At 54.2% G+C, this 24233-nt stretch overlaps 2 protein-coding genes across 4 annotated transcripts in view; one reads left to right on the top strand and one right to left on the bottom strand.

Annotated features, from left to right (window-relative positions):
* Positions 1-12695, bottom strand: part of eif2d (eukaryotic translation initiation factor 2D) — a 53558-nt gene extending 40863 nt beyond the window's left edge. The window contains exons 1-3 of one of the 2 annotated variants that reach the window (XM_072479897.1): positions 12612-12695; positions 4875-5065; positions 3722-3805 (exon numbers count right to left, since the gene is read on the bottom strand). In XM_072479897.1, coding sequence (XP_072335998.1) covers positions 3722-3805; positions 4875-5065; positions 12612-12667 — 331 coding nt within the window. In that variant the 5' untranslated portion in view covers positions 12668-12695. Of the gene's footprint in view, positions 1-3721; positions 3806-4874; positions 5066-10396; positions 10535-12611 lie in introns of those variants that run through there. The other variant, XM_072479898.1, reaches the window with a different exon arrangement.
* Positions 12532-24233, top strand: part of LOC140393626 (dual specificity tyrosine-phosphorylation-regulated kinase 2-like) — a 38966-nt gene continuing 27264 nt past the window's right edge. The window contains exon 1 of one of the 2 annotated variants that reach the window (XM_072479900.1): positions 12532-12654. Coding sequence is in view for 1 of the 2 variants with exons in the window: in XM_072479899.1 (XP_072336000.1) it covers positions 19486-19543 (58 nt within the window). In the remaining variant the exon portion in view is untranslated. Of the gene's footprint in view, positions 12655-19351; positions 19544-24233 lie in introns of those variants that run through there. The other variant, XM_072479899.1, reaches the window with a different exon arrangement.

Below are 24233 nucleotides of genomic sequence, written 5' to 3'. Positions count from 1 at the left end.
GCTCTCGCTGTCAAAGTATACCACGGGCCCGGTGGTGGCGGCAACGCTAAGGATCTGGGGCCAGTGGAGACGGCACAGGGGCGCAATGGGAGCCTCGGTGTGGTCCCCGATCAGGGGTAACCACTGGTTTGTCCCGGGGAGGATGGACGGGGGGTTCCAGAGCTGGCATCGGGCGGGGATTGGAAGAATGGGGGACCTGTTCATCGACGGGACGTTTGCGAGCCTAGGGGCACTGGAGGAGAAGTTCGAGTTACCCCCGGGAAATGCCTTTAGATATATGCAGGTGAGGGCTTTTGTGAGGCGACAGGTGAGGGAATTCCCGTTGCTCCCGGCACAAGAAGTTCAAGATTGGGTGATCTCGGGTGTATGGGTCGGGGAGGGCAAGGTGTCGGAAATACACCAGGAGTTGAAAGAAGAGGGGGAAGCGCTGGTAGAAGAGTTGAAGGGTAAATGGGAGGAGGAGGTGGGGGAGGAGATCGAGGAAGGACTGTGGGCTGATGCCCTAGGTAGGGTTAATTCCTCCTCCTCGTGTGCCAGGCTCAGCCTGATACAATTTAAGGTGTTCCACAGAGCGCACTTGACGGGGGCGAGGTTGAGTAGGTTCTTTGGGGTAGAGGACAGATGTGGAAGGTGCTCAGGCAGCCCGGCGAACCATGTCCATATGTTTTGGTCATGCCCGGCACTGGAGGGGTTCTGGAGAGGAGTGGCGGGAGCAATATCTCAGGTGGTGACAGTCCGGGTCAAGCCAAGCTGGGGGCTAGCAATATTTGGAGTAGTGGACGAGTAGTGCAGGAGGCGAAAGAGGCTGGCATTCTGGCCTTTGCGTCCCTAGTAGCCCTGCGAAGGATCTTGCTAATGTGGAAGGAGGCGAAGCCCCCCAGCCTGGAGGCTGGATAAATGATATGGCTGGGTTCATAAAGTTGGAGAGGATTAAGTTTGCCTTGAGAGGGTCTGCGCAGGGGTTCTACAGGCGGTGGCAACCGTTCCTAGACTATCTCGCGGAGCGTTAGAGGAAGGTCGGTCAGCAGCAGCAGCAACCTTGGGGGGTGGAGGGGACGGGACTGCCTGGGAGGGTGGATGAGCAAGAGATAACATGAAGGGTTGGGGAAACTGGCACATACGGGTGAGGGCCAGTGTACAAATATCATTTTGCCATGTATATATCTTGCTCTGCACGATTTCTCGTTTTTTTTTTGTTACGGGGGGGGGGGGGAGGTTATTGTTTGTAAGGGAGAAAAATTGTGTTAAAAATTTTTTAATAAATATATATATTTTTTAAAAATCAAGGATTTCATAGCACAGCATTTGGAAAGCAGTGGTATAATCAGACAGTCAGCATGGATTTACAAAAGGAAAATCATGGTTGACAAATCTACTGAAATTCTTTGACGATGTACCTAGTAGAGTTGACCAGGGAGAGTCAGTGGATGTGGTTTATTTAGACTTTCTGAAGGCTTTCGACATGGTCTCACATAGTGTAAAGTTAAAGTGCATGGGATTACAGGCAGTGTCTTGAGATGAGTAGAAAGCTGGTTAGCAGACAGGAAGAAAAATGTTGGAATAAATGAGTCTTTTTCCGGTTGGCAGACAGTGACTAGTGGGGTACCGCAAGGATCTGTGCTCGGACCCCAACTGTTCACATTATATATTAATGATCTGGATGAGGGAACAAAATGTAATTATCGCCAAATTCACAGATGATACAAAGTTGGGAGGGTGAGCTGTGAGGAGGATGCAGATGTTTCAGTGGGATTTGGACAGGCTGAGTGAGTGGGCACACGCATGGCAGATGTAGTATAATGTGGATAAAAAAAACACTTTGGTAGCAAAAATAGGAAGACAGATTATTATTTGAATGGGTGTAAATTGAGAGAGGCGGATACTCAGCGAGACTCTGGTGTCCTCGTGCATCAGTTGCTGAAAGTAAGCGCGCAGGTACAGCAGGCAGTAAAGAAGGCAAATAAGACCATAAGACATAGGAGCGGAAGGCCATTTGGCCCAACGAGTCCACTCCACCATTCAATCATGGCTGATTTCAACTCCATTTACCCGCGCTCTCTCCATAGCCCTTAATTCCTCGAGAAATCAATAATTTATCAACTTCTGTCTTAAAGACACTCAACGTCCCGGCCTCCACCGCCCTCTGTGGCAATGAATTCCACCACTATCTGGCTGAAGAAATTCCTCCTCATCTCTGTTCTAAAGTGACTCCCTTTTATTCTAAGGCTGTGCCCCCGGGTCCTAGTCTCCCCTGCTAATGGAAACAACTTCCCTACATCCACCCTATCGAAGCCATTCATTATGTTATGTTAATGGTTAATGGTATGTTAGCATTCATAGCGAGAGGATTTGAGTATCAGAATAGAGATGTTTTACTGCAATTGTATCGGACATTAGTGAGGCCACACCTGGAGTATTGTGTGCAGTTTTGATGTCTTTATCTGAGGAAGGATGTTCTTGCTCTGGAGGGAGGGCATCCTAGGGCTGATTGCTGGGATGGTGGGATTGGCACGAGGAGAGATTAAATCAGTTAAGATTATATTCATTGGAATTCAGTAGAGTGAGAGGATTTCTCATTGAAACTCACAAAATTCTAACAGGATTAGACAGGGTAGATTCGGAAAGAATGTTCCCGATGGTGAGGGAGTCCAGAACTAGGGGTCATAGTTTGAGGATAAGGGGTAAACCTTTTAGGACTGAGGTGAGGAGGAATTTCTTCACCCAGAGAGTGGGGAATCTGTGGAATTCACTCCTACAGAAAGTAGTTGAGGCCAAAACAGTGTGTAATTTCAAGAAGGAATTAGAGGGACTAAAGGGATATGAGGGGAAAGGCGGAATCAGGGTATTGAACTTGATGATCGCCCATGATCATAATGAATGGCTCGAAAGGACGAATGGCCTCTTCCTGCTTCTATTTTCTATGTATGTTTTTTTCAAATCCCTCAGTGGTCTTGCCCTTCTCTCTCTGTAAACTCCTCCAGCCCGAACTCTCAGATAGCTGCGCTACTCGAATTCTTCGCCTCTCGTGCACCCCCAATTTTGGTGGCTCAGCTGCCTCGGACCCAAGCTTTGGAATACCCTCCCTACGCCTCTCTCTCTATCCTCTTTAATATCCTCCTTAAAAGCTACCTCTTTGACCAAGCTTATGGTCATCCGACCTATCTCTTTGTGTGGCTCAGTGTCAGACTTTTGTTTGACAATGCTCGAGAATCACCTTACAACGTTTTACTAATTTAAAAACGCTATATAAATATAAGTTGTTGTTGAAACATAGAAGGTGCTTTCTTCCTCAAAAGTCTTCTGCTTTCCATGAAATTGGCATCTTCCATTTATTTTCCGAAAACAGTTCCCCAATACATACAATCAGTAAGGACTTGTGATGACTGCTCCACGGATAAACATTTTCAAAAGTTACAGATTGAACAATGACCTGAAGAATAGAAGACAATATCCAGAAAAGACAAATGTGCTGTGGATTGGCAATGGTTTGGAAAATCTTGCAAATGAAGTGGAATTCAGATTATGGAGTATAACTTTTCCTATTTAGTTTATTTATGGAGTATAACTTTTCCTATTTAGTTTCCACCTCAGTTTTAGATTAACTGCTCACATTGAAGTAACTACAGAAGCAGAAAGTGTTCCATATTACACAGGCTGAAATTATTTTAAATCTGTCTCTTTATAAAACATCTATTGTGCCTCTGGGCTTCAGATGCCTCACCTGCTCCTCCAGCGAGTTTGGTTAGTACAGCGGGCCATGTTGTGAACGCAGCCACCAGATCTGGGTAAGACCACAGGGTATACACTGTCCAATAGAAACAAACACTGCAAATTACTAAACCACAAAAGGCATGGGGAAGAAGGAATTCTGACTTTGAGCAATAATGTAAAATGGGCAGTATCAAATTAGCATTTTACAAGGCCCTCCCCAGAAAATGCACAATGGCAATTGTCCATTTTAAACTAGCCCCAGAGTCACTATGACCGCCCCCCCCCCCGCCCCCAATTGTCCACAGTATTCACTGGATGCTTCACACAAAATGGGAACAATGAACTCAGAACTGATGCTGAATGGCTGAAATCAGACCGAATGCCGAGGTCTTTATGTTACATTATTGTTTCAAACATGTCCAATATTTATCACCCTCGGTGGGCCTCGCCCTAGTGTACTCCCTGAACTGTGAACCTGAAGTGTATAAACTGTGACTCCCTGTTCTTCCACAGGGGACAAAGAGGGGGGGGGGGTCAATTCCGTGACATTAAACCATAAAGCTACCAGGCCGGACATGATCCAGCAACATAGACCACACCGGTGAAACGTACAGCACAGGTCTATAGCTTAACCACATGGTGATTAGTAGGAGCTGTAGGATGTAAAATATTTATGTTGCCGTCGCTATTTGTGTTAGATTTTAATTACTTTGAGCATCTTTCTATTATGTTGCCTACAATGGTGTAGCCTGTTTACTTTATGGTATGTTTGTCACAATTGTGTATTTGGATTATACACTTAATATGTTTCTCGTTTCTTTTCCTCAGTTATAAATATAAATGAGAATATTCAGTGAAAACATTTAAAAACAAGAATAGTTAGGTGCTCGATGTCAGCACGGACGCAGTGGGCCGAAGGGCTACTTTCCCTGTTGCAAAATTTATGATTCTATTAATCAGAAACTGAGAGTGTCACAAAGATTCCCCTTAAACTAATAAAAGTTCAAAATGCCTTTATATCCGAGCAAAATCTGTCACATTTGTGAGGCTGAGAAAAGGACAAGGTTACGGATATTCCACAGTTTAGCTGCAGGAAACTATTTTCTTGCATTTATGTATTTGCTGCAATCAGAACAGAAAATAATTTTTTTTTAAAAACACACCTGTTGGATAAATTTGCTTGTCCACTTCAAAGAAGATGGGGTTCTTATTCAAAACATAGGCTGTGACTGCTTTTCCTTTGTGCGAATACAATTTCACTACATTCAACTCCTCCTTGTTCGGTACGAGATGCGATAGTTTTTCACTGGATACAGAAGGAAAGGCAGACTGTACGTCAGCCCTGAGCTTCCTCCTGGGAAATGTTAAGCAGTAGGATTGGTTACTTAAAATAATAATTCCTCTTAGTTTTACTGAAACATTAATTCTCACAACAACCAATCCATGTTTGGATTTCCAGCTTCAAATCAGTTTGTATGCATTTACATTGTACACAGTGGAACAAGACTGAATGTTCTTGTTCTCCGAACTTAGAGAACTGATTTGACACTGGCTTGTCCAAACCTGTTTTCACTTTCTCTCAACAAAGCTTGTTTTCAGACACTCTAGTGTTCTATATTTTTATTCTACTCGACAATCCAATACATGAAAGGCCACTTTCATACTGCAGTCAGGAACCTGCAGATCAGTGTGGACGGAATGCAGCACAACAGTCAAATGCAGTACTTCAAATAAATAGGTTTACTTGCTAATGAATTACCATTCCTCTGCAATTTTAAAGTTGCTTCATTCATGGCATTGTCATAAATTAGAGACAATCCATTTAAACAGTCTTCGAAGCCCCGAAGGAAACGCTCGATTTCTAAAACCACACAAAAGGGAGGTTTACAGCATGGAAACAGGCCCTTCCGCCCAACCTGTCAATGCCGCCCAGTTTCTATCACTAAACTAGTCCCAATTGCCTACATTTGGCCCATATCCCTCTATACCCATCTTACCCGTATAACTGTCTAAATGCTTTTCAAAAGACAAAATTGTACCCGCCTCCACTACTGCCTCTGGCAGCTCGTTCCAGACACTCACCACCCTGTGTGTGAAAAAATTGACCCTCTGGACCCTTTTGTATCTCTCTCCCCTCACCTTAAAACCTATGCCCTCTAGCTTTAGACTCCCCTACCTTTGGGAAAAGATGTTGACTAAGCCCCTCATTATTCTATAGGCCTCTATAAGATCACCCCTGAGCATCCTACACTCCAGGGAAAAAGTCAGTCTATCCAGCCTCTCCTCATAACTCAAACAGGGCTGGTTTAGCTCAGTGGGCTAGACAGCTGGTTTGTGATGCAGAACAAGGCCAGCAGCGTGGGTTCAATTCCCGTACCAGCTGAGAATTCTGAATTCTCCCTCTGTGTACCCGAACAGGCGCCGGAAGGTGGCAACTAGGGGCTTTTCACAGTAACTTCATTGCAGTGTTAATGCAAGTATACTTGTGACAATAATAAAGATTATTAAACCATCAAGTCCCGGTAGCATCCTAGTAAATCTTTTTTGCATTCTTTCTAGTTTAATAATATCCTTTCTATGATAGGGTGACCAGAACTGTACACAGTATTCCAAGTGAGGCCTTACTAATATCTTGTACAACTTCACCAAGACGGCCCAACTCCTGTATTCAATGTTCTGACCAATGAAACCTAGCATGCTGAATGCCTTCTTCACCACCCTGTCCACCTGTGACTCCACCTTCAAGGAGCTTTGAACCTGTACCCCTAGATCTCTTTGGTCTGTAACTCTCCCCAACTCCCTACCATTAACTGAGTAGGTCCTGCCCTGATTTGACCGACCAAAATGCATCACCTCACATTTATCCAAATTAAACTCCATCTGCCATTCATCGGCCCACTGGCAATCCCATTGCAATCCTAGATCCTTCTTCACTGTCCACTATGTCACCAATCTTGGTGTCATTTGCAAACTTACTAACCCTGCCTCCTAAATTATCATCCAAATAACAAATAACAGTGACCCAGCACCGATCCCTGAGGCACATTGCTGGTCCAGCACATCCTTCTCTGTAATATGTATACTCCTCAAGACATCACTATTTATTTCCCCAAGTTCCCTAACATTCATGCCTTTCTCAAGAGTAAATAGCGATGAGAAATATTAATTTAGTATCTTACCCATCTCCTGTGGATCCGCACATAGATGACATTGTAGATCCTTAAGAGACCCTACTCTCTCCCTCGTTACTCTTTTGCCCTTTATGTATTTGTAGAAGCTCATTGGATTCTCCTTTACCTCATCTGCCAAAGCAATCTCAGGTCCCTTTTTTGTCCTCCTGATTTCTCTCTTAACACTACTCTGACAACCTCTATATTCATCAAGGGATTCACTTGATCCCAGCTGACTATGAAGATCTTATGAGGAAAGGCTGAGGGACTTGAGGCTGTTTTCGTTAGAGAGAAGAAGGTTAAGAGATGACTTAATTGAGGCATACAAGATGATCAGAGGATTGGATAGGGTGGACAGTGAGAGCCTTTTTCCTCGGATGGTGATGTCTAGCACGAGGGGACATAGCTTTAAATTGAGGGGAGATAGATATAGGACAGATGTCAGAGGTAGGTTCTTTACTCAGAGAGTAGTAAGGGCATGGAATGCCCTGCCTGCAACAGTAGTGGACTCGCCAACACGAAGGGCATTTAAATGGTCATTGGATACACATATGGACGATAAGGGAATAGTGTAGATGGGCTTTAGAGTGGTTTCACAGGTCGGCGCAACATCGAGGGCCGAAGGGCCTGTACTGCGCTGTAATATTCTATGTTCTATAGGGCAGCACGGTGGCGCAGTGGGTTAGCCCTGCTGCCTCACGGTGCCAAGGTCCCAGGTTTGATCCTGGCTCTGGGTCACTGTCCGTGTGGAATTTGCACATTCTCCCCGTCTCTGCGTGGGTTTCGCCCCCACAACCCAAAGATGTGGATTGGCCATGATAAATTGCCCCTTAATTGGAAAAAATGAATTGGGTACTCTAAATTTATTAAAAAAAAGACTATGCATGTCATGGGCTAAACAGCTGGCTTGTAATGCAGAACAAGGCCAGCAGCGCAGGTTCAATTCCTGTACCGGCCTCCCCGAACAGGAGCCGGAATGTGGCGACTGGGGGCTTTTCACAGTAACTTCATTGAAGTCTACTTGTGACAAGCGATTATTATTATATGCCCCCTTCTTCTTTTTGACCAGGGCCTCAATATCCCGAGTCATCCAGGGTTCCCTACTTCTCCCAGCCTTACCCTTCACTCTAAGAAGCATATGTTTACCCTGAACCCTAGTTAACACACTTTTGAAAGCCTCCCAGCCGTCCCGTTGCTGCCAACAGACTCAACATTTGAAACTTCCTGTCTAATACTATCAACCATTGGCCATGTCCCAATTTAGAATTTTAACTTTTGGGCCAGACCTATCATTCTCCATAGCTATCCTAAAACTAATGGAATTATGGTCACTGGTCCCAAAGTGATCCCTCACTAACACGTCTGTCACCTGCCTTTCCTTGTTTCCCAAGAGGTCAAGTTTTGCCCACTCTCGAGTCGGGCCATCCACATACTGAATGAGAAATTCCTCCTGAATACACTCAACAAATTTCTCTCCATCTAAGCTCCTAGTCAATGTTGGGAAAGTTAAAGTCCCCAGCTATTAGTCCTAGCAGAACTTGAATGTGTGAGCAGTTTTCAACAGATCTAATTTTGGATCCCAGTTGCTTTTATAGAATGAGCCACTCAGAAATAGTTTTAATGCAAACCAGAAACCAAAGAGTGAATTTTAAAATGGGAGACTATCTTAGAACTGCTGGTGCATCTTATTATGCAGTTAATTTTCATCAGAAATATTTTGAACATCAGAACCCAAGTCATGATCTCAATGCTATGATTTACAATATATGCCATAGTTTTTCAGTTGCATCCACAATGAGTTATTTTATCCGCCCATGGAACATATCTCACAAACAGCCCAATAAGCTAATACTTTTGGAGATAACAATATTTCCTATTAGATTCTAGTGATTTACATGAGCAAAATGATTCCCGTGTCAACTTCACAAGTGCACTGATTTAAACTGAGTGGTGTGCAATACCTTTAATGCTAAAAGTATTGTGACTAAAAGATGCGAAAGTAACGAAATTAAGGGGGAAACCTGATAGAGGTCAACAAAATTATGAGATGCATAGACAGGGTGGATGATCAGAGGCTTTTTCCAAGGGTGGAAGTGTCAATTACAAGGGGGCACAGGTTCAAGGTGAGAGGGGGAAAGTTTATGTACGGGGTAGGTTTTTCACGCAGAGATTGCCAGAGGATGTGGAGGAAGCAGGCACATGAGCAACATTTCAGAGGCATCTGGGTGGATACATGAATCGGGAGGAAAAAGAGGGATACGGACAGAGTAAGGACAGAAAGGCTTTTGCTTTAGTTAGGGCATCATGATTGGTAAAGGCTTGGAGGACCGAAGGGCCTGTTCCTGTGCTGTACTTTTCTTTGTTCTTTAAACATCAACCTCCAAGTAAAAGGCTTGATGATTTGAATATCAGTAACACTGAACTTGTCTCTTCCCCCTCTGAAAATGAAAATCGCTTATTGTCACAAGTAGGCTTCAATGAAGTAGCTGTGAAAAACCCCTATCGCCACATTCCGGCACCTGTTCGGGGAGGCTGTTACGGGAATTGAACCGTGCTGCTGGCCTGCCTTGGTCCGCTTTTTAGCCCTGCGCTAAACAGCCCCTCTACATCCCATACCTTACCTACAAAGTCTGTAGGCATGTAATTAATTAACACTTCAAAGATTGTCTAGCTACCAAGCAATCTGTAACCTAATTGGGATGCAGATCAGAGTGCAGACTGAACAACAAGTGACCAGTTGGTTCTCATTGAAAATATGGATAGAACCATTGTATATATCGTCTACCCCCGATACAGGAAAATGATTTTGTTAATTTGTAAATGAGAATTTAAACTGAAAATATTTATAATTTACAATTATGATAATAATGATATTTATTGTCACAAGTAGGCTTCCATTAACACTGCAATGAAGTAACTGCGAAAATCCCCTAGTCGCCATACTCCAGCGCCTGTTCGGGTACACAGAGGGATAATTCAGAATGTCCAATTCACATAACAGCACATCTTTCGGGACTTGTGGGAGGAAACCGGAGCACCCGAAGGAATCCCACACAGACATGTGGAGAACGTGCAAACTCGGCACAGTCAGTGACTCAAGCCACGAATCGAACCTGGGACCCTGGCACTGTGAAGCAACAGTACTAACCACTGTCTCCATCTGTCAAGATAAACTACAGGCACTCCCTCCCCCCACATCCATCTAAAGTCAAGTGAAAATAGTTTACAGTAATTTCCTCCCCCTCCCCCCCAACATTTTGCCACATACACCTTCCATCCCAGTCTGGTTTTAGATTTGGCAACTAAATTAAAGCAAAATGCTGTGGATGCAGGAGATCTGAAACAAAAACAGAAAGTGCTGGGAAAACAGTATGTAACAGTCCCTTTGGTCCCCCGAACTTGGGGAAAAAAAACCATCTGGCCTGCGAAATCCTACCAACTGTCCTGGCTTGACACAATTCACACCTCTTTAACCTGGGGTTACCCCATCTCTGGATCTGTAAAGATTTAATCACCTGCTAATGGTCGCATTCCAAGCATCGTTTCGCATCTTTGAATCTGTCTATATATGTGTTTCTGGAACAGACCTCTTCATTCACCCGAGGAAGGAGCAGCGCTCCGAAAGCTAGTGACATCGAAACAAACCTGTGGACTTTAACCTGGTGTTGTAAGACTTCGTACTGTGCTCACCCCAGTCCAACGCCGGCATCTCCACATCTTGGAAAAAAAAAGGCTGCGATCATATAAAAAGAAATGTGGCCGCACTGCGCATGTGTGCCCGATCATCGGTGCATGCATGCACAGTGCGGCCGAATTTTAAAAAATCTGTTCCTGGCCATTTTGAAGGCCACTCACAGCCTGCATTATTAAAAGCCGTGCAGAAGGAGGCCATTTGGCCAACCGAGACTGCACCGGCTCTTGGAAAGAGCACCCTACCCAAGGTCCACACCTCCACCCTATCCCCATAACCCAGTAACCCCACCCAACACTAAGTGCGATTTTGGACACTAACGGCAATTTAGCATGACCAATCCACCTAACCTGCATATCTTTGGACTGCCCATACCTGCCTGGGTCCATATCCCTTAATACATTATCTATCTCAGATTTAAAATTAACAACTAATCCAGCTTCAACTGCTGTTTTGGGGAGAAAGTTCTAAACCACCCTTTGACTGAAAAATTGCTTCCCAACATCTCTCATGAACCGCCTGGCCTTAATTTTTGGACTCTGCCCCTGGTTCTAGAATCTCCAACCAAATAGTTTATCTTTACCTAGCACAAGGGAAGCAAACACATTCTCTCTTTCCGACATTATAACAGTGAATACTCTTCAAAAGTGCTTATTTGCCTGTAAATCTCCCATTGCTGTTTTGAAATGCATTATTTAAATGCAAGTTTAGAAAGAGCCCTCCCTTTCCCCACTCATCCCGAATGAAAAGTGGAATTAACAACCGGTTAACATAACAATAAAAGTAACATCTTTAGAATTGGTAAAGAGATGGGGGTGGGGGTTGCGGGGAGGGGAGAGGAGGTTAGGACTGGCTTCACGAGTTCCTGAAAGATCTCACAGCACGGTAGCACAGTGGTCAGCACTGTTGTTTCACAGCGGCGGGGTTCGATTCCCAGCTTGGGACACTGTCTGTGTGGAGTCTGGACGTTCTCCCCATGTCTGCGTGGGTTCCCTACGGGTGCTCTATTTCCTCACACAGTCCAAAAATGTGCAGGTTAAGTGGATTGGCCATGCTCAATTGCCCTTAGTGCCCAAAGAAAAGGTTAAGTGGGGTTACTGGGATAGGGTGGAAGTGTGGGCTTAAGGTGGGTGCTCTTTCCAAGGGTCGGTGCAGACCTGATGGGCCGAATGGCCTCTTTCGGCACTATAAATTCTATGATTCCACATTAGAGTGGAAAAAACAGGGGTGGGATTCTCCGAGCCGAAATCACATTCAGCGTGGGGGTGGAGAATGGGCATTGACGCCGAAATCGGGTATATGCGGTGTGGGTAGCGGCCATGAACAGAGGACCCCGCAGCGATTCTGTAAGAGTAACTGGCCGAGTTACCAATGGCATGGTATTCTCATGGTCCCACCCGTTGGGAACTCAGCGTGGTGGCTGCGGACTCAGTCCACGGTCGCCCTGGTGGTGGGTGGGGGGGGATCCTTCACTGAGGGGGGGGGCCCTCACAGACAGCCAGGCTATCGATCAGGGGCCACCGATCTGCAGGCGTGCGCGATCTGGGGAGGGCCCTATTTTCTTGGTGCCAGTCCATGGTGCGGGTCCGCCATGTCGCGCGGGGCGGCCGACGCCAGAAGCAGACCCCCGACTGGAAGTGCAGGGCCTCATATCGGCAGCCAGAGCTGCAAGGAGCACTCCGGGGCCCTGCTAGCCCCCTCCAGGTAAGCGAATCACTTTAGACTTTCTTCAGGAAAGTCCGGAGTGCTTTGCAGCGTTTTCACCCTGGAATGGGGACATATCCCCATCATTGGAGAATCCCTCCCCAGGAGAGAGACAGAGACACAGACAGAGAGACACACACTCACACAGAGACGGGGGAGGGGACTGAGCCCCCCTCCCCTCCTCTGACGTGTTTATTCTGACGTGGGGGAGCTGCCTGGTTCTGATTGTTTGGGGGGGGGGGGGGGGGGGCTGTCCTGCCGGCCCCGGGGTGGGTGCTGCCGCCCCAGGCCGAGCTTCCCGCCCGCACGCGGCCCGGCGCTCACCATGAGCTCACCTGTCCGACCCCTTGATCGCGCTGCTGGATTTGACGCGGAAAGGTTTGGCGAACATCTTCCTTCGGGGGGGCGGGGGGGGGGGAGTTGGGCCGGTGCCCGGGGGGGGGGGGGGGGGGAGGAGGAGGAGGTGGGCCGAGACCGGGGGGGGGGGGGAGGTGGGCAGAGGGAGCCGCCGCCGGTTTATTGACAGAAAGTTCACCGGGTTCCCGGCACCGTGGACGCCGCCATCTTGTGTCCGCGCTCAGAGCTCCGGCGGAAAAACAGCGCCCCACGCGGCGGTCCGGGGGAAGGGCGTCCGCCCGGACCAGGCACTGCAGCAAGGTGCACACTCACTGCAGCAAGTACACTGCAGCAAAGTGCACACCCACTGCAGCAGAGTGCACACTCACGGCAGCAAGGTGCACACTCACGGCAGCAAGGTGCATACTCACGGCAGCAAGGTGCACACTCACTGCAGCAAAGTGCACACTCACTGCAGCAAGTACACTGCAGCAAGGTGCACACTCACTGCAGCAAGGTGTACACACACTGCAGCAAGTACACAGCAGCAAGGCGTACACACACTACAGCAAGTACACTGCAGCAAGGTGCACACTCATTGCAGCAAGGTGCACACACACTTTGGCAGCACGGTAGCACAGGTGGATAGCACTGTGGCTTCACAGCGCCAGGGTCCCAGGTTCGATTCCCCACTGGGTCACTATGCGGAGTTTGCACGTTCTCCCCATGTCTGCGTGGGTTTCCTTCGGGTGCTCCGGTTTCCTCCCACAGTCCAAAGACGTGCAGGTTAGGTGGATTGACCATGATAAATTGCCCTTAGTGACCAAAAAGGTTAGGAGGGGTTATTGGGTTACAGGGATAGGGTGGAAGTGAGGGCTTAAGTGGGTCGGTGCAGACCCGATGGGCCGAATGGCCTCCTTCTGCACTGTATGTTCTATGTTTTTTTTAAAAACGCATTTTATTCAACCTTGTATCAAAGTAGGTTACAGCAAATAAACACCCCTGGAAACATTCTTCCCAACAATCAACTATACAGTTTGTACGGATTTTCCTCCTTTTTAACCCCCCCATCCCCATCACCCCCCCCCCCCCCGCGACAAACAGCTCCTCAAACACGGTCACTAACATCCCCCACCTTTTCTTGAACTCCCTGCTGAGCCCCTTAACTCATACTTTATCTTCTCTAACCACAGGAAGTTGTACAGATCACCCAATCATGCTGCTACCCCTGGTGGCGATGCCGACCGCCACTCCAGCAAAATTTGTCGCCGTGCAATCAGAGAGGCGAAGGCCATGACATCGGCCTTCCTCCTCTCCATGAGCTCCGGCTTCTCTGAAACCCCAAATATCACCACTAAAGTGTCCGGGTCCACTCCCTCCTCCACTGTCCTGGCTAAGACTGCAAACACTCCGCCCAGAATCTTCCCAATTTTTTACAACCCCAAAACATGTGCGCATGATTTGCTGGCCCCCGCCCACACCTCTCACACTCATCTGCTACCCCCTGAAAGAACCCACTCATTCCCGCCCGAGTCATGTGCAGCCAATACGATTCACCCCACGTGACATCAAGAAACTGCTGAAGGCACTGGATACTGCAAAGGCTGTGGGCCCTGCCAATATTCCGGCAATAGTACTGAAGACTTGTGCTCCAGAACTTGCCGCACCCCTAGCCAAGCTGTTCCAATACAGCTACAACCCTGGCATCTACTCGGCAATGTGGACAATTGCCCAGGTGTGTCTTCTGTACACAAGAAACAGGACAAATCCAACCCAGCCAATTACCGCCCTATCAGCCTACTCTCCATCATCAGCAAAGTGATGGAAGGAGTCATCAATAGTGCTATCAAGCAGCACTTACTCAGCAATAACCTGCTCACGGACGCTCAGTTTGGGTTCCGCCAGGGTCACTCAGCTCCTGACCTCATTACAGCCTTGGTTCAAACATGGACAAAAGCGCTGAATGCCAGAGGTGAGATTGACTGCCCTTGACATCAAGGCAGCATTTGACCGAGTATGGCATCAAGGAGCTCTAACTAATAATAATGATGTGGAGATGCCGGCGTTGGACTGGGGTGAGCACAGTACAAAGTCTTACAACACCAGGTTAAAGTCCAACAGGTTTGTTTCGATGTCACTAGCTTTCGGAGCGCTGCTCCTTCCTTCACCTGAGGAAGGAGCAGCGCTCCGAAAGCTAGTAACTAATAATAATAATCTTTATTGTCACAAGCAGGCTGTGGGCAGCACGGTAGCACAAGTGGGTAGCACTGGGGCTTCACAGCGCCAGGGTCCCAGGTTCGATTCCCTGCTGGGTCACTGTCTGTTCGGGGTCTGCACGTTCTCCCCGTGTCTGCGTGGGTTTCCTCTGGATGCTCCGGTTTCCTCCCACAGTCCAAAGACGTGCAGGTTAGGTGGATTGGCCATGATAAATTGCCCATAGTGACCAAAAAGGTTCGGAGGGGTTATTGGGTTACGGGAAAGGGTGGAAGTGAGGGCTTAAGTGGGTCGGTGCGAACTCGATGGGCCGAATGGCCTGCTTCTGCATTGTATGTTCTATGTTCTATATAGGCTTACATTGACACTGCAATGAAGTTACTGTGAAAGGCCCCTAGTTCCTACATTCCGGCACCTGTTCGGGTACACAGAGGGAGAATTCGGAATGTCCAAATTACCTAATAGCCGTCTTTTGGGACTTGTGGGAGGAAACCGGAGCACCCGGAGGAAACCCACGCAGACACGGGAAGAACGTGCAGATTCCGCACAGACAGTGACCCAAGCCGGGAATCGAACCTGGGACCCTGGCGCAGTGAAGCAACAGTGCTAACCACTGTGCTACCATGCCGCTCACTAACCATTGCCCTTGGCATTCAATGGCATTACCATCACTGAATCCCCACAATCAACATCCTGGGGGGTTACCATTGATCAGGAATTGAACTGGACGAGCCACATTAATACTGTGGCTACCAGGGCAGGTCAAAGGCTAGGAATCCTGCGGCGAGTAACTCACCCCCTAGCCCCGCAAAGCCTGTCCACCATCTGTAAGACACAAGTCAGGAGTGTAATGGAATAATCTCCACTTGCATGTTGAGCTCTAACAACACTCAAGAAACTCAACATCATTGGGGACAAAACAGCCCCGCTTGATTGCTCCCCCTTCCACAAACATTCAAACTCTCCACCACCGACTCACAGTGACAGCCGTGTGTACCATCTACAAGATGCGCTGCAGTAACTCACCAAGGCTCCTTAAGCAGCACCTTCCAAACCCACAACCACGACCATCTAGAAGGACAAGAGCAGCAGATACCTGGGAACCCCACCACCTGGAGGTTCCCCTCCAAGTCACTCACCATCCTGACTTGGAAATATATCGGCCGTTCCCTCACTGTCGCTGGGGCAACATCCTGGAACCCTCCCTAACAGCACAGTGGGTGTAGCTACACTCAAGGGCTGCGGCGGTTCAAGAAGGCAGCTCACCACCACGTTCTGAAGGGAACTAGGGATGGGCAATAAATGCGGCCTAACCAGCGACGCCCACATCCCGTAAATTAATTTTTTTAAAGCCTCACCTATTGACAATGACATGGATGAAGGAACCAAATGTATGGGAGCTAAATTTGCCAATTGTACCAAGATTTAGACTTAAATCTGGGAGGCATGATTGGGAAACTTGCAGATGATACAGAAATTGGCCGTGTAGTTGATGGTGAAGAGGGAAGAGGACTGCTGTCAACTCCAGAAAGATATCAATCGATTGGTTAAATGGGCAGAGAAATGACAAAACAAATTCAATCATAATTTTATACAACTCAATCAGGTCCCTCCTCAGCCTTCCCTGCTCCAGGGAAAACAACCCCAGTCTATCCAGCCTGTCTTCATCGCTGAAACTGTCCAGTCCAGACAACATCCTGGTGAATCTCCTCTGTACCCCCCTCCAGTGCAATCACTTCCTGTGGCCTAACCAGCGTTTTCTACAGCTCCAACATAACCTCCCTGCTCTTATATTCACTGCCTCAGTTAATAAAAAGAAGAATCCTTCAACAAGCCTTCTTAACCATCTTATCTACCTGTGATCTGTGGACATGCACACCAAGGTCCCTTTGGTCCTCTGTACGTCCTCACATCCGACCGTTCACTGGTCATTCCCTTGTTAGCCCACCCAAAGTGCGTCACCTCACTCTTTTCAGGGTTAAATTCCATTTGCCACTCTTCTGCCCATCTAACCAGCCCGCCGATATCGTCCTGTAATCTGAGGCCATGCTCCTCACTATTATGGAGACCAGAACCAAGGCACACAGTTTAGATATTGGCACGGGCGGCACGATGGCACACTGGTCAGCAATGCTGCTTCACAGCGCCAATTACTCTGGTTCAATTCCGGCCTCGGGTGCCTGACTGTATGGAGTTGCACGTTCTCCCCGTGTCCGCGTGGGTTTCCTCCGGGTCCTCTGGTTTCATCCCACAGTCCAAAGATGTGCAGGTTAGTTGGATTGGCCATGATAAATTGCCCCTTAGTGTTCAATGGTTAGGTGGGCCCAAATATAGGGCGGGGCAGTGGGCCTCGATGGGGTGCTCTTTTGGAGAGTTGGAGGGTCAATGCAGACTCGATGGGCTGAATGGCCTCCTTTTGCACTGTAGGGATTCTGTGAGGTCTCTTTTTTAAGATGGAAACAAAGGGGATTTTTCTCTCAGAGGCTGGGTCATTGAATTGGCCTACTCTTGCTCCTATGTCCCTTAGAGAAATGCCCCTTTTAATGCCTTAATAAGTAAAAAAGAAACACTTGGATTGATATAACGCTTTTCATGACTTTTACACACCTCAAAGCGATTTACATTTCAGTATAGATACTGTTTGCAATGTAGCAAACAGGGCATCATTTGTGCACAAGAAACTCCTACAAACAGCATTAACAAACAGCTCAAATGAGTGACAGATGGATGTTGAGGATAATAAACCCATGAAATGGACTTCACTAGAAAGAGGTGGAGGTGCATAGCCCCAGAGGCAGATAAGGGACAATTTAATTTTGGAATAAGAACAGAGAATATTGAATAAAACTCAGCAAGTCTAGCAACGTCTGTAAGGCGAGAAACTGAGTTACCGTTTGGAGTCTGCCTGATTCCTCATCAGAACTAAAGAGAGGGAGAAATGTCTTTTTGTAAATAAATTTAGAGTACCCAATTATGTTTTTCCAATTAAGGGGCAATTTAGCATGGCCAATCCACCTAACCTACACATCTTTGGACTGTGGGAAGGAACCGGAGCACCCGGAGGAAATCCACACTGACACAGGGAGAACGTTTAAACTCCACGCAGACAGTGACCCGAGGTCGGAATTGAATCGGGACCCTGGTGCTGTGAGGCAGCAGTGCTAACCACTGTGTCACCATGCCACCCCTAATATATTGGATATTAATCTGTAGCTGGGAGAGATTGCAACAGGATGTAGCAACTTTAAGAACAAAAGTGAGGGGCGGGGGGAGAGTTAAGGTTTTTGTATTAGGTCAATAAATATATGGATGTTTTTTAAGGGTTTAGGTGGAAAAAGGTCACAGTCTAACGCTGTTGAACGTAATGCAGAGTCCTGAGGGGTGTAACGTGCTTAATTGGAAGATGAGATGCTGCTCCTCCAGATTTCACTGGACTTCACTGGAGAATGGCGGCAGGCCAAGGATGGACAGGTGGACATGAGGGCAAGCTGCTGAGTTGAAATGGCAGCGACAGGAAGGTTGGGGTCATGCTTACAGACTAAGTGGTGTTCCGCAAAGCGCTCATCCGGTCTGCATTTAGTCTCCTTAATGTAGAGGAGATGGCATTGGGAGCAGCGAATGCAGTGAACCAAATTGAAGGAGGTGCTTAACCTGAAAGGAGTTTGGGGGCCTTGGACAGTGAGGGGAGGGGGGGGGGGGGAGGATGTAAAGGGGGTGTTGCACCAAGTGTGATTGCAATGGAAGGGGACCAGAGCATCACACAGGGATAAGTCTTTGCGGAATGCTGACGGAGGGCGTGTGGGGAAGCTGTGTTTCATGGTAGCTTTTGGAAAGGTTGATCCAACAGGGACCAAAATGATGTACATCATCTGTAATTGTGAGCGAGTAGTCCCTTGTCATCGTCTTCCCTTCAACAAGCCTTCCAAGCAGCACGAGGCAATGAGTTGGGATACAAGTAAGCCCTCCCACCAACAGGGGCAGCAATCAGTGGGTGCGAGGAGCTGAAAGATCCTCTCTGCAGCAGCTGCCAGCATGTTGGGCACAAGTAGGCCTTCTTCCAGCAGCAGGGACGGTAGTCAGTTAGCCGAAGTGGGTACCCCCGCCAGCAGGAGGTAGCGGTGAGTGGAGGCGGGGAGCACAAGGAGGTCATCCCACCAGGAGGGGGGGGTGAAGCAATATACAATAAAGCAGGGAGGGCGGAGGTAGGAATGAGCAGGAGCAGATGGGAGGTGTGGCGTTGGCAGCCTGTTGATGTGTGATGGGGCAGTCCCCTCTTCCCAAACCCTAGCCCCTCCCCCACAGCCCAGCCCCTCCCCGAGAACCCAGCCCCTCCCCCACAGCTCAGCCCTCCCCCACAGCCCAGCCCCTCCCCGAGAACGCAGCCCCTCCCCCACAGCCCATCCCCTCCCCAGCCCCTCCCCCACAGCCCAGCTCCCCCAATCCAGCCCGGCCCCTCCCCACATCCCAGCCCCTCCCCCAGCCCCACCCCACTGCCTGGCCCTCCCCCCGGGCTGAGCAGCTGCGGCGCGCGGACGGTTAACGGACAAACGGCGGGTCCGGGCCGGCGGTGATCGCGCTGCGGCCTGAGCGAGGGAGCGGGGAGCGGGCCCGGAGCGAGGCCCGGCTGCGGGCGATGGGCCGCTGAAGGAGGCGGTGCGGATGGCGGGCGCCCGGCGGATCCCCCTCCTGGAGGCCATGTTAACCCGGAAAGCGGCGGGTAAGGACCCCCCCCCCCCCCGGGAATCCCCCCCCCCCCCCGAATCTCCCCCCCCCCCCCCGGAATCTCCCCTCCCCCCCCCCGGAATCTCCCCCCCCCCCCCCCCCCGGGAATCTCCCCTCCCCCCCCCCCCCCCCCGGGAATCTCCCCCCCCTCCCCCCCCCGGGAATCTCCCCCCCTCCCCCCCCCCCCCCCCGGGAATCTCCCCCCCCTCCCCCCCCCGGGAATCTCCCCCCCCTCCCCCCCCCGGGAATCTCCCCCCCCTCCCCCCCCCCGGAATCTCCCCCCCCCCCCCCCGGAATCTCCCCTCCCCCCCCCCGGAATCTCCCCCCCCCCCCCCCCCGGGAATCTCCCCTCCCCCCCCCCCCCCCCCGGGAATCTCCCCCCCTCCCCCCCCCGGGAATCTCCCCCCCCTCCCCCCCCCCCCCCCCCGGGAATCTCCCCCCCTCCCCCCCCCCGGGAATCTCCCCCCCCTCCCCCCCCCGGGAATCTCCCCCCCCTCCCCCCCCCGGGAATCTCCCTCCCCCCCCCCCCCCGGGAATCTCCCTCCCCCCCCCCCCCGGGAATCTCCCTCCCCCCCCCCCCCCGAATCTCCCCCCCCTCCTCCCCCGGGAATCTCCCTCCCCCCCCCCCCCCGAATCTCCCCCCCCCCCCCCCCGGAATCTCCCCTCCCCCCCCCCCCCGGGAATCTCCCCTCCCCCCCCCCCCCCCCGGGAATCTCCCCCCCCCCCCGGGAATCTCCCCCCCCCCCCCCCGGGAATCTCCCTCCCCCCCCCCCCCGAATCTCCCCCCCCCCCCCCCCCGGAATCTCCCCTCCCCCCCCCCCCCCCCAGGAATCTCCCTCCCCTCCCCCCCCCCCGGGAATCTCCCTCCCCCCCTCCCCCCCCCGGAATCTCCCTCCCCCCTCCCCCCCCCGGGAATCTCCCTCCCCCCTCCCCCCCCCCCCGGGATCTCCCTCCCCCTCCCCCCCCCCCCGGGAATCTCCCCCCCCCCCCCCCGGGAATCTCCCTTCCCCCCCCCCGGGAATCTCCCTTTCCCCCCCCCCCCGGGAATCTCCCTTCCCCCCCCCCCGGGAATCTCCCTCCCCCCCCCCCCCCCCGGGAATCTCCCTTCCCCCCCCCCCCCGGGAATCTCCCTTCCCCCCCCCCCGGGAATCTCCCTTCCCCCCCCCCCCCCGGCAATCTCCCTTCCCCCCCCCCGGGAATCTCCCTCCCCTCCCCCCCCCCCGGGAATCTCCCTCCCCTCCCCCCCCCCCCCCCGGGAATCTACCCCCCCCCGGGAATCTCCCTCTCCCCCCCCCCCTGGGAATCTCCCTCTCCCCCCCCCCCGGGAATCTCCCTCTCTTCCCCCCCCCCGGGAATCTCCCTCCCCCCCCCCCCCCCCCCCCGGGAATCTCCCTCCCCCCCCCCCCGGGAATCTCCCTTCCCCCCCCCCCCGGGAATCTCCCTTCCCCCCCCCCCGGGAATCTCCCTTCCCCCCCCCCCGGGAATCTCCCTTCCCCCCCCCCCCCCCGGGAATCTCCCTTCCCCCCCCCCGGGAATCTCCCTTCCCCCCCCCCGGGAATCTCCCTTCCCCCCCCCCCCGGGAATCTCCCTTCCCCCCCCCCCCGGGAATCTCCCTCTCCCCCCCCCCCTCCCCCCCCGGGAATCTCCCTCCCCCCCCCCCCGGGAATCTCCCCCCCCCCCCCCCGGGAATCTCCCTCCCCCCCCGGGAATCTCCCTCCCCCCCCCCCCGGGAATCTCCCTCCCCCCCGGGAATCTCCCTCCCCCCCCCCGGGAATCTCCCCCCCCCCGGGAATCTCCCTCCCCCCCCCCCCGGGAATCTCCCTCCCCACCCCCGGGAATCTCCCCCCCTCCCCCCCCCCCCCCGGGAATCTCCCTCCCCCCCCCCCCCCCGGGAATCTCCCCCCCCTCCCCCCCCCGGGAATCTCCCTCCCCCCCCCCCCCGGGAATCTCCCTCCCCCCCCCCCCCGGGAATCTCCCTCCCCCCCCCCGGAATCTCCCTCCCCCCCCCCCCGGAATCTCCCTCCCCCCCCCCCCCCGGAATCCCCCTCCCCCCCCCCCCCCGGGAATCTCCCCCCCCCCCCCCGGGAATCTCCCCCCCCCCCCCCCCGGAATCTCCCCCCCCCCCCCGGGAATCTCCCCCCCCCCCCCCCGGGAATCTCCCCCCCCCCCCGGGAATCTCCCCCCCCCCCCGGGAATCTCCCCCCCCCCCCCCGGGAATCTCCCCCCCCCCCCCCCCCGGGAATCTCCCTCCCCCTCCCCCGGAAACTCCCTCCTCCCCCCCGGGAATCTCTTCCCCCCCCCCCCCCCCCCCGGGAATCTCTCCCTCCCCCCACCCCCCCGGGAATCTCCTCCCCCACCCCCCCGGGAATCTCCCTCCCCCAACCCCCCCGGGAATCTCCTCCCCCCCACCCCCCCGGGAATCTCCCTCCCCCCACCCCCCCGGGAATCTCCCTCCCCCCACCCCCCCGGGAATCTCCCTCCCCCCACCCCCCGGGAATCTCCCTCCCCCCACCCCCCCGGGAATCTCCCTCCCCCCACCCCCCCGGAATCTCCCTCCCCCCACCCCCCCGGGAATCTCCCTCCCCCCACCCCCCCGGGAATCTCCCTCCCCCACCCCCCCGGGAATCTCCCTCCCCCACCCCCCCGGAATCTCCCTCCCCCCACCCCCCCCGGGAATCTCCCTCCCCCACCCCCCCGGGAATCTCCCTCCCCCCACCCCCCCGGGAATCTCCCTCCCCCACCCCCCCGGGAATCTCCCTCCCCCCACCCCCCCGGAATCTCCCTCCCCCACCCCCCGGGAATCTCCCTCCCCACCCCCTCCCCCCCCCCGGGAATCCCCCCCCCCCGAGAATCCCCCCCCCCGAATCTCCCTCCCCCCCCCCCCCCCCCCCGAATCTCCCCCCCCCCCCCCCCCCGGCATCTCCCCTCCCCGCCCCCCCCCCCGGGAATCTCCCCTCCCCCCCCCCCCCGGGAATCTCCCCCCCTCCCCCGGGAATCTCCCCCCTCCCCCCCCCCCCGGGAATCTCCCCCCCTCCCCCCCCCCCCGGGAATCTCCCCCCCCTCCACCCCCCCCCCCCGGGAATCTCCCCCCCCCCTCCCCCCCCCGGGAATCTCCCTCCCCCCCCCCCCCCCGGGAATCTCCCCCCCTCCCCCGGGAATCTCCCCCCTCCCCCCCCCCCCGGGAATCTCCCCCCCCTCCCCCCCCCCCCGGGAATCTCCCCCCCCCCCCCCCGGAATCTCCCTCCCCCCCCCCCCCGGGAATCTCCCCTCTCCCCCCCCCCCCCGGGAATCTCCCCCCTCCCCCCCCCCCAGGAATCTCCCTCCCCCTCCCCCCCCCGGGAATCTCCCTCCTCCCCCCCCGTCCCCCCCCCCCCCCGGGAATCTCCTCCCCCCTCCCCCCCCCCCCGGGAATCTCCCTCCCCCTCCCCCCCCCCCCCCGGGAATCTCCTCCCCTCCCCCCCCCCGGGAATCTCCCTCTCCCCCCCCCCCCGGGAATCTCCCTCCTCCCCCCCCCCGGGAATCTCCCTTCCCCCCCCCCCCGGGAATCTCCTCCCCCCCCCCGGGAATCTCCTCCCCCCCCCCCGGGAATCTCCTTCCCCCCCCCCGGGAATCTCCCTCCCCCCCCCCCCCCGGGAATCTCCCTCCCCCCCCCCCCGGGAATCTCCCTCCCCCCCCCCCCCCCCGGGAATCTCCCTTCCCCCCCCCCGGGAATCTCCCTCCCCTCCCCCCCCCCGGGAATCTCCCTCCCCTCCCCCCCCCCCCCGGAATCTACCCCCCCCCCCCCGGGAATCTCCTCTCCCCCCCCCCCGGGAATCTCCCTCTCTCCCCCCCCCCCCCGGGAATCTCCCTCTCTCCCCCCCCCCCCGGGAATCTCCCTTCCCCCCCCCCGGGAATCTTCCCCCCCCCCCCGGGAATCTCCCTTCCCCCCCCCCCGGGAATCTCCCTTCCCCCCCCCCCCCGGGAAATCTCCCTTCCCCCCCCCCCCCGGGAATCTCCCTTCCCCCCCCCCGGAATCTCCCTCCCCTCCCCCCCCCCCCCCCGGGAATCTCCCTCCCCTCCCCCCCCCCCCCCCCCGGGAATCTACCCCCCCGGGAATCTCCCTCTCCCCCCCCCCCCCCCGGGAATCTCCCTCCCCCCCCCGGGAATCTCCCCTCCCCCCCCCCGGAATCTCCCTCCCCCCCCCCCGGAATCTCCCTCCCCCCCCCCCGGGAATCTCCCTCCCCCCCCCCCCGGGAATCTCCCTCCCCCCCCCCCCCGGGAATCTCCCTCCCCCCCCCCCCCGGGAATCTCCCTCCCCCTCCCCCCCCCGGGAATCTCCCTCCCCCCCCCCCGGGAATCTCCCTCCCCCCCCGGGAATCTCCCTCCCCCCCCCCCCGGGAATCTCCCTCCCCCCCCCCCGGGAATCTCCCTCCCCCCCCCGGGAATCTCCCGCCCCCCCCCCCCCCGGGAATCTCCCTCCCCACCCCCGGGAATCTCCCCCCCTCCCCCCCCCCGGGAATCTCCCTCCCCCCCCCCCCCCCCCGGGAATCTCCCCCCTCCCCCCCCCCCGGGAATCTCCCTCCCCCCCCTCCCCCCCCCCCCCCCCGGGAATCTCCCTCCCCCCCCCCCGGGAATCTCCCTCCCCCCCCCCCCCCGGAATCCCACTCCCCCCCCCCCGGGAATCTCCCCCCCCCCCCGGGAATCTC

Source organism: Scyliorhinus torazame, chromosome 17, assembly GCF_047496885.1.
Source record: "Scyliorhinus torazame isolate Kashiwa2021f chromosome 17, sScyTor2.1, whole genome shotgun sequence".
NCBI lineage: Eukaryota > Metazoa > Chordata > Chondrichthyes > Carcharhiniformes > Scyliorhinidae > Scyliorhinus > Scyliorhinus torazame.
This window is presented reverse-complemented; position numbering and strand designations above follow the sequence as displayed.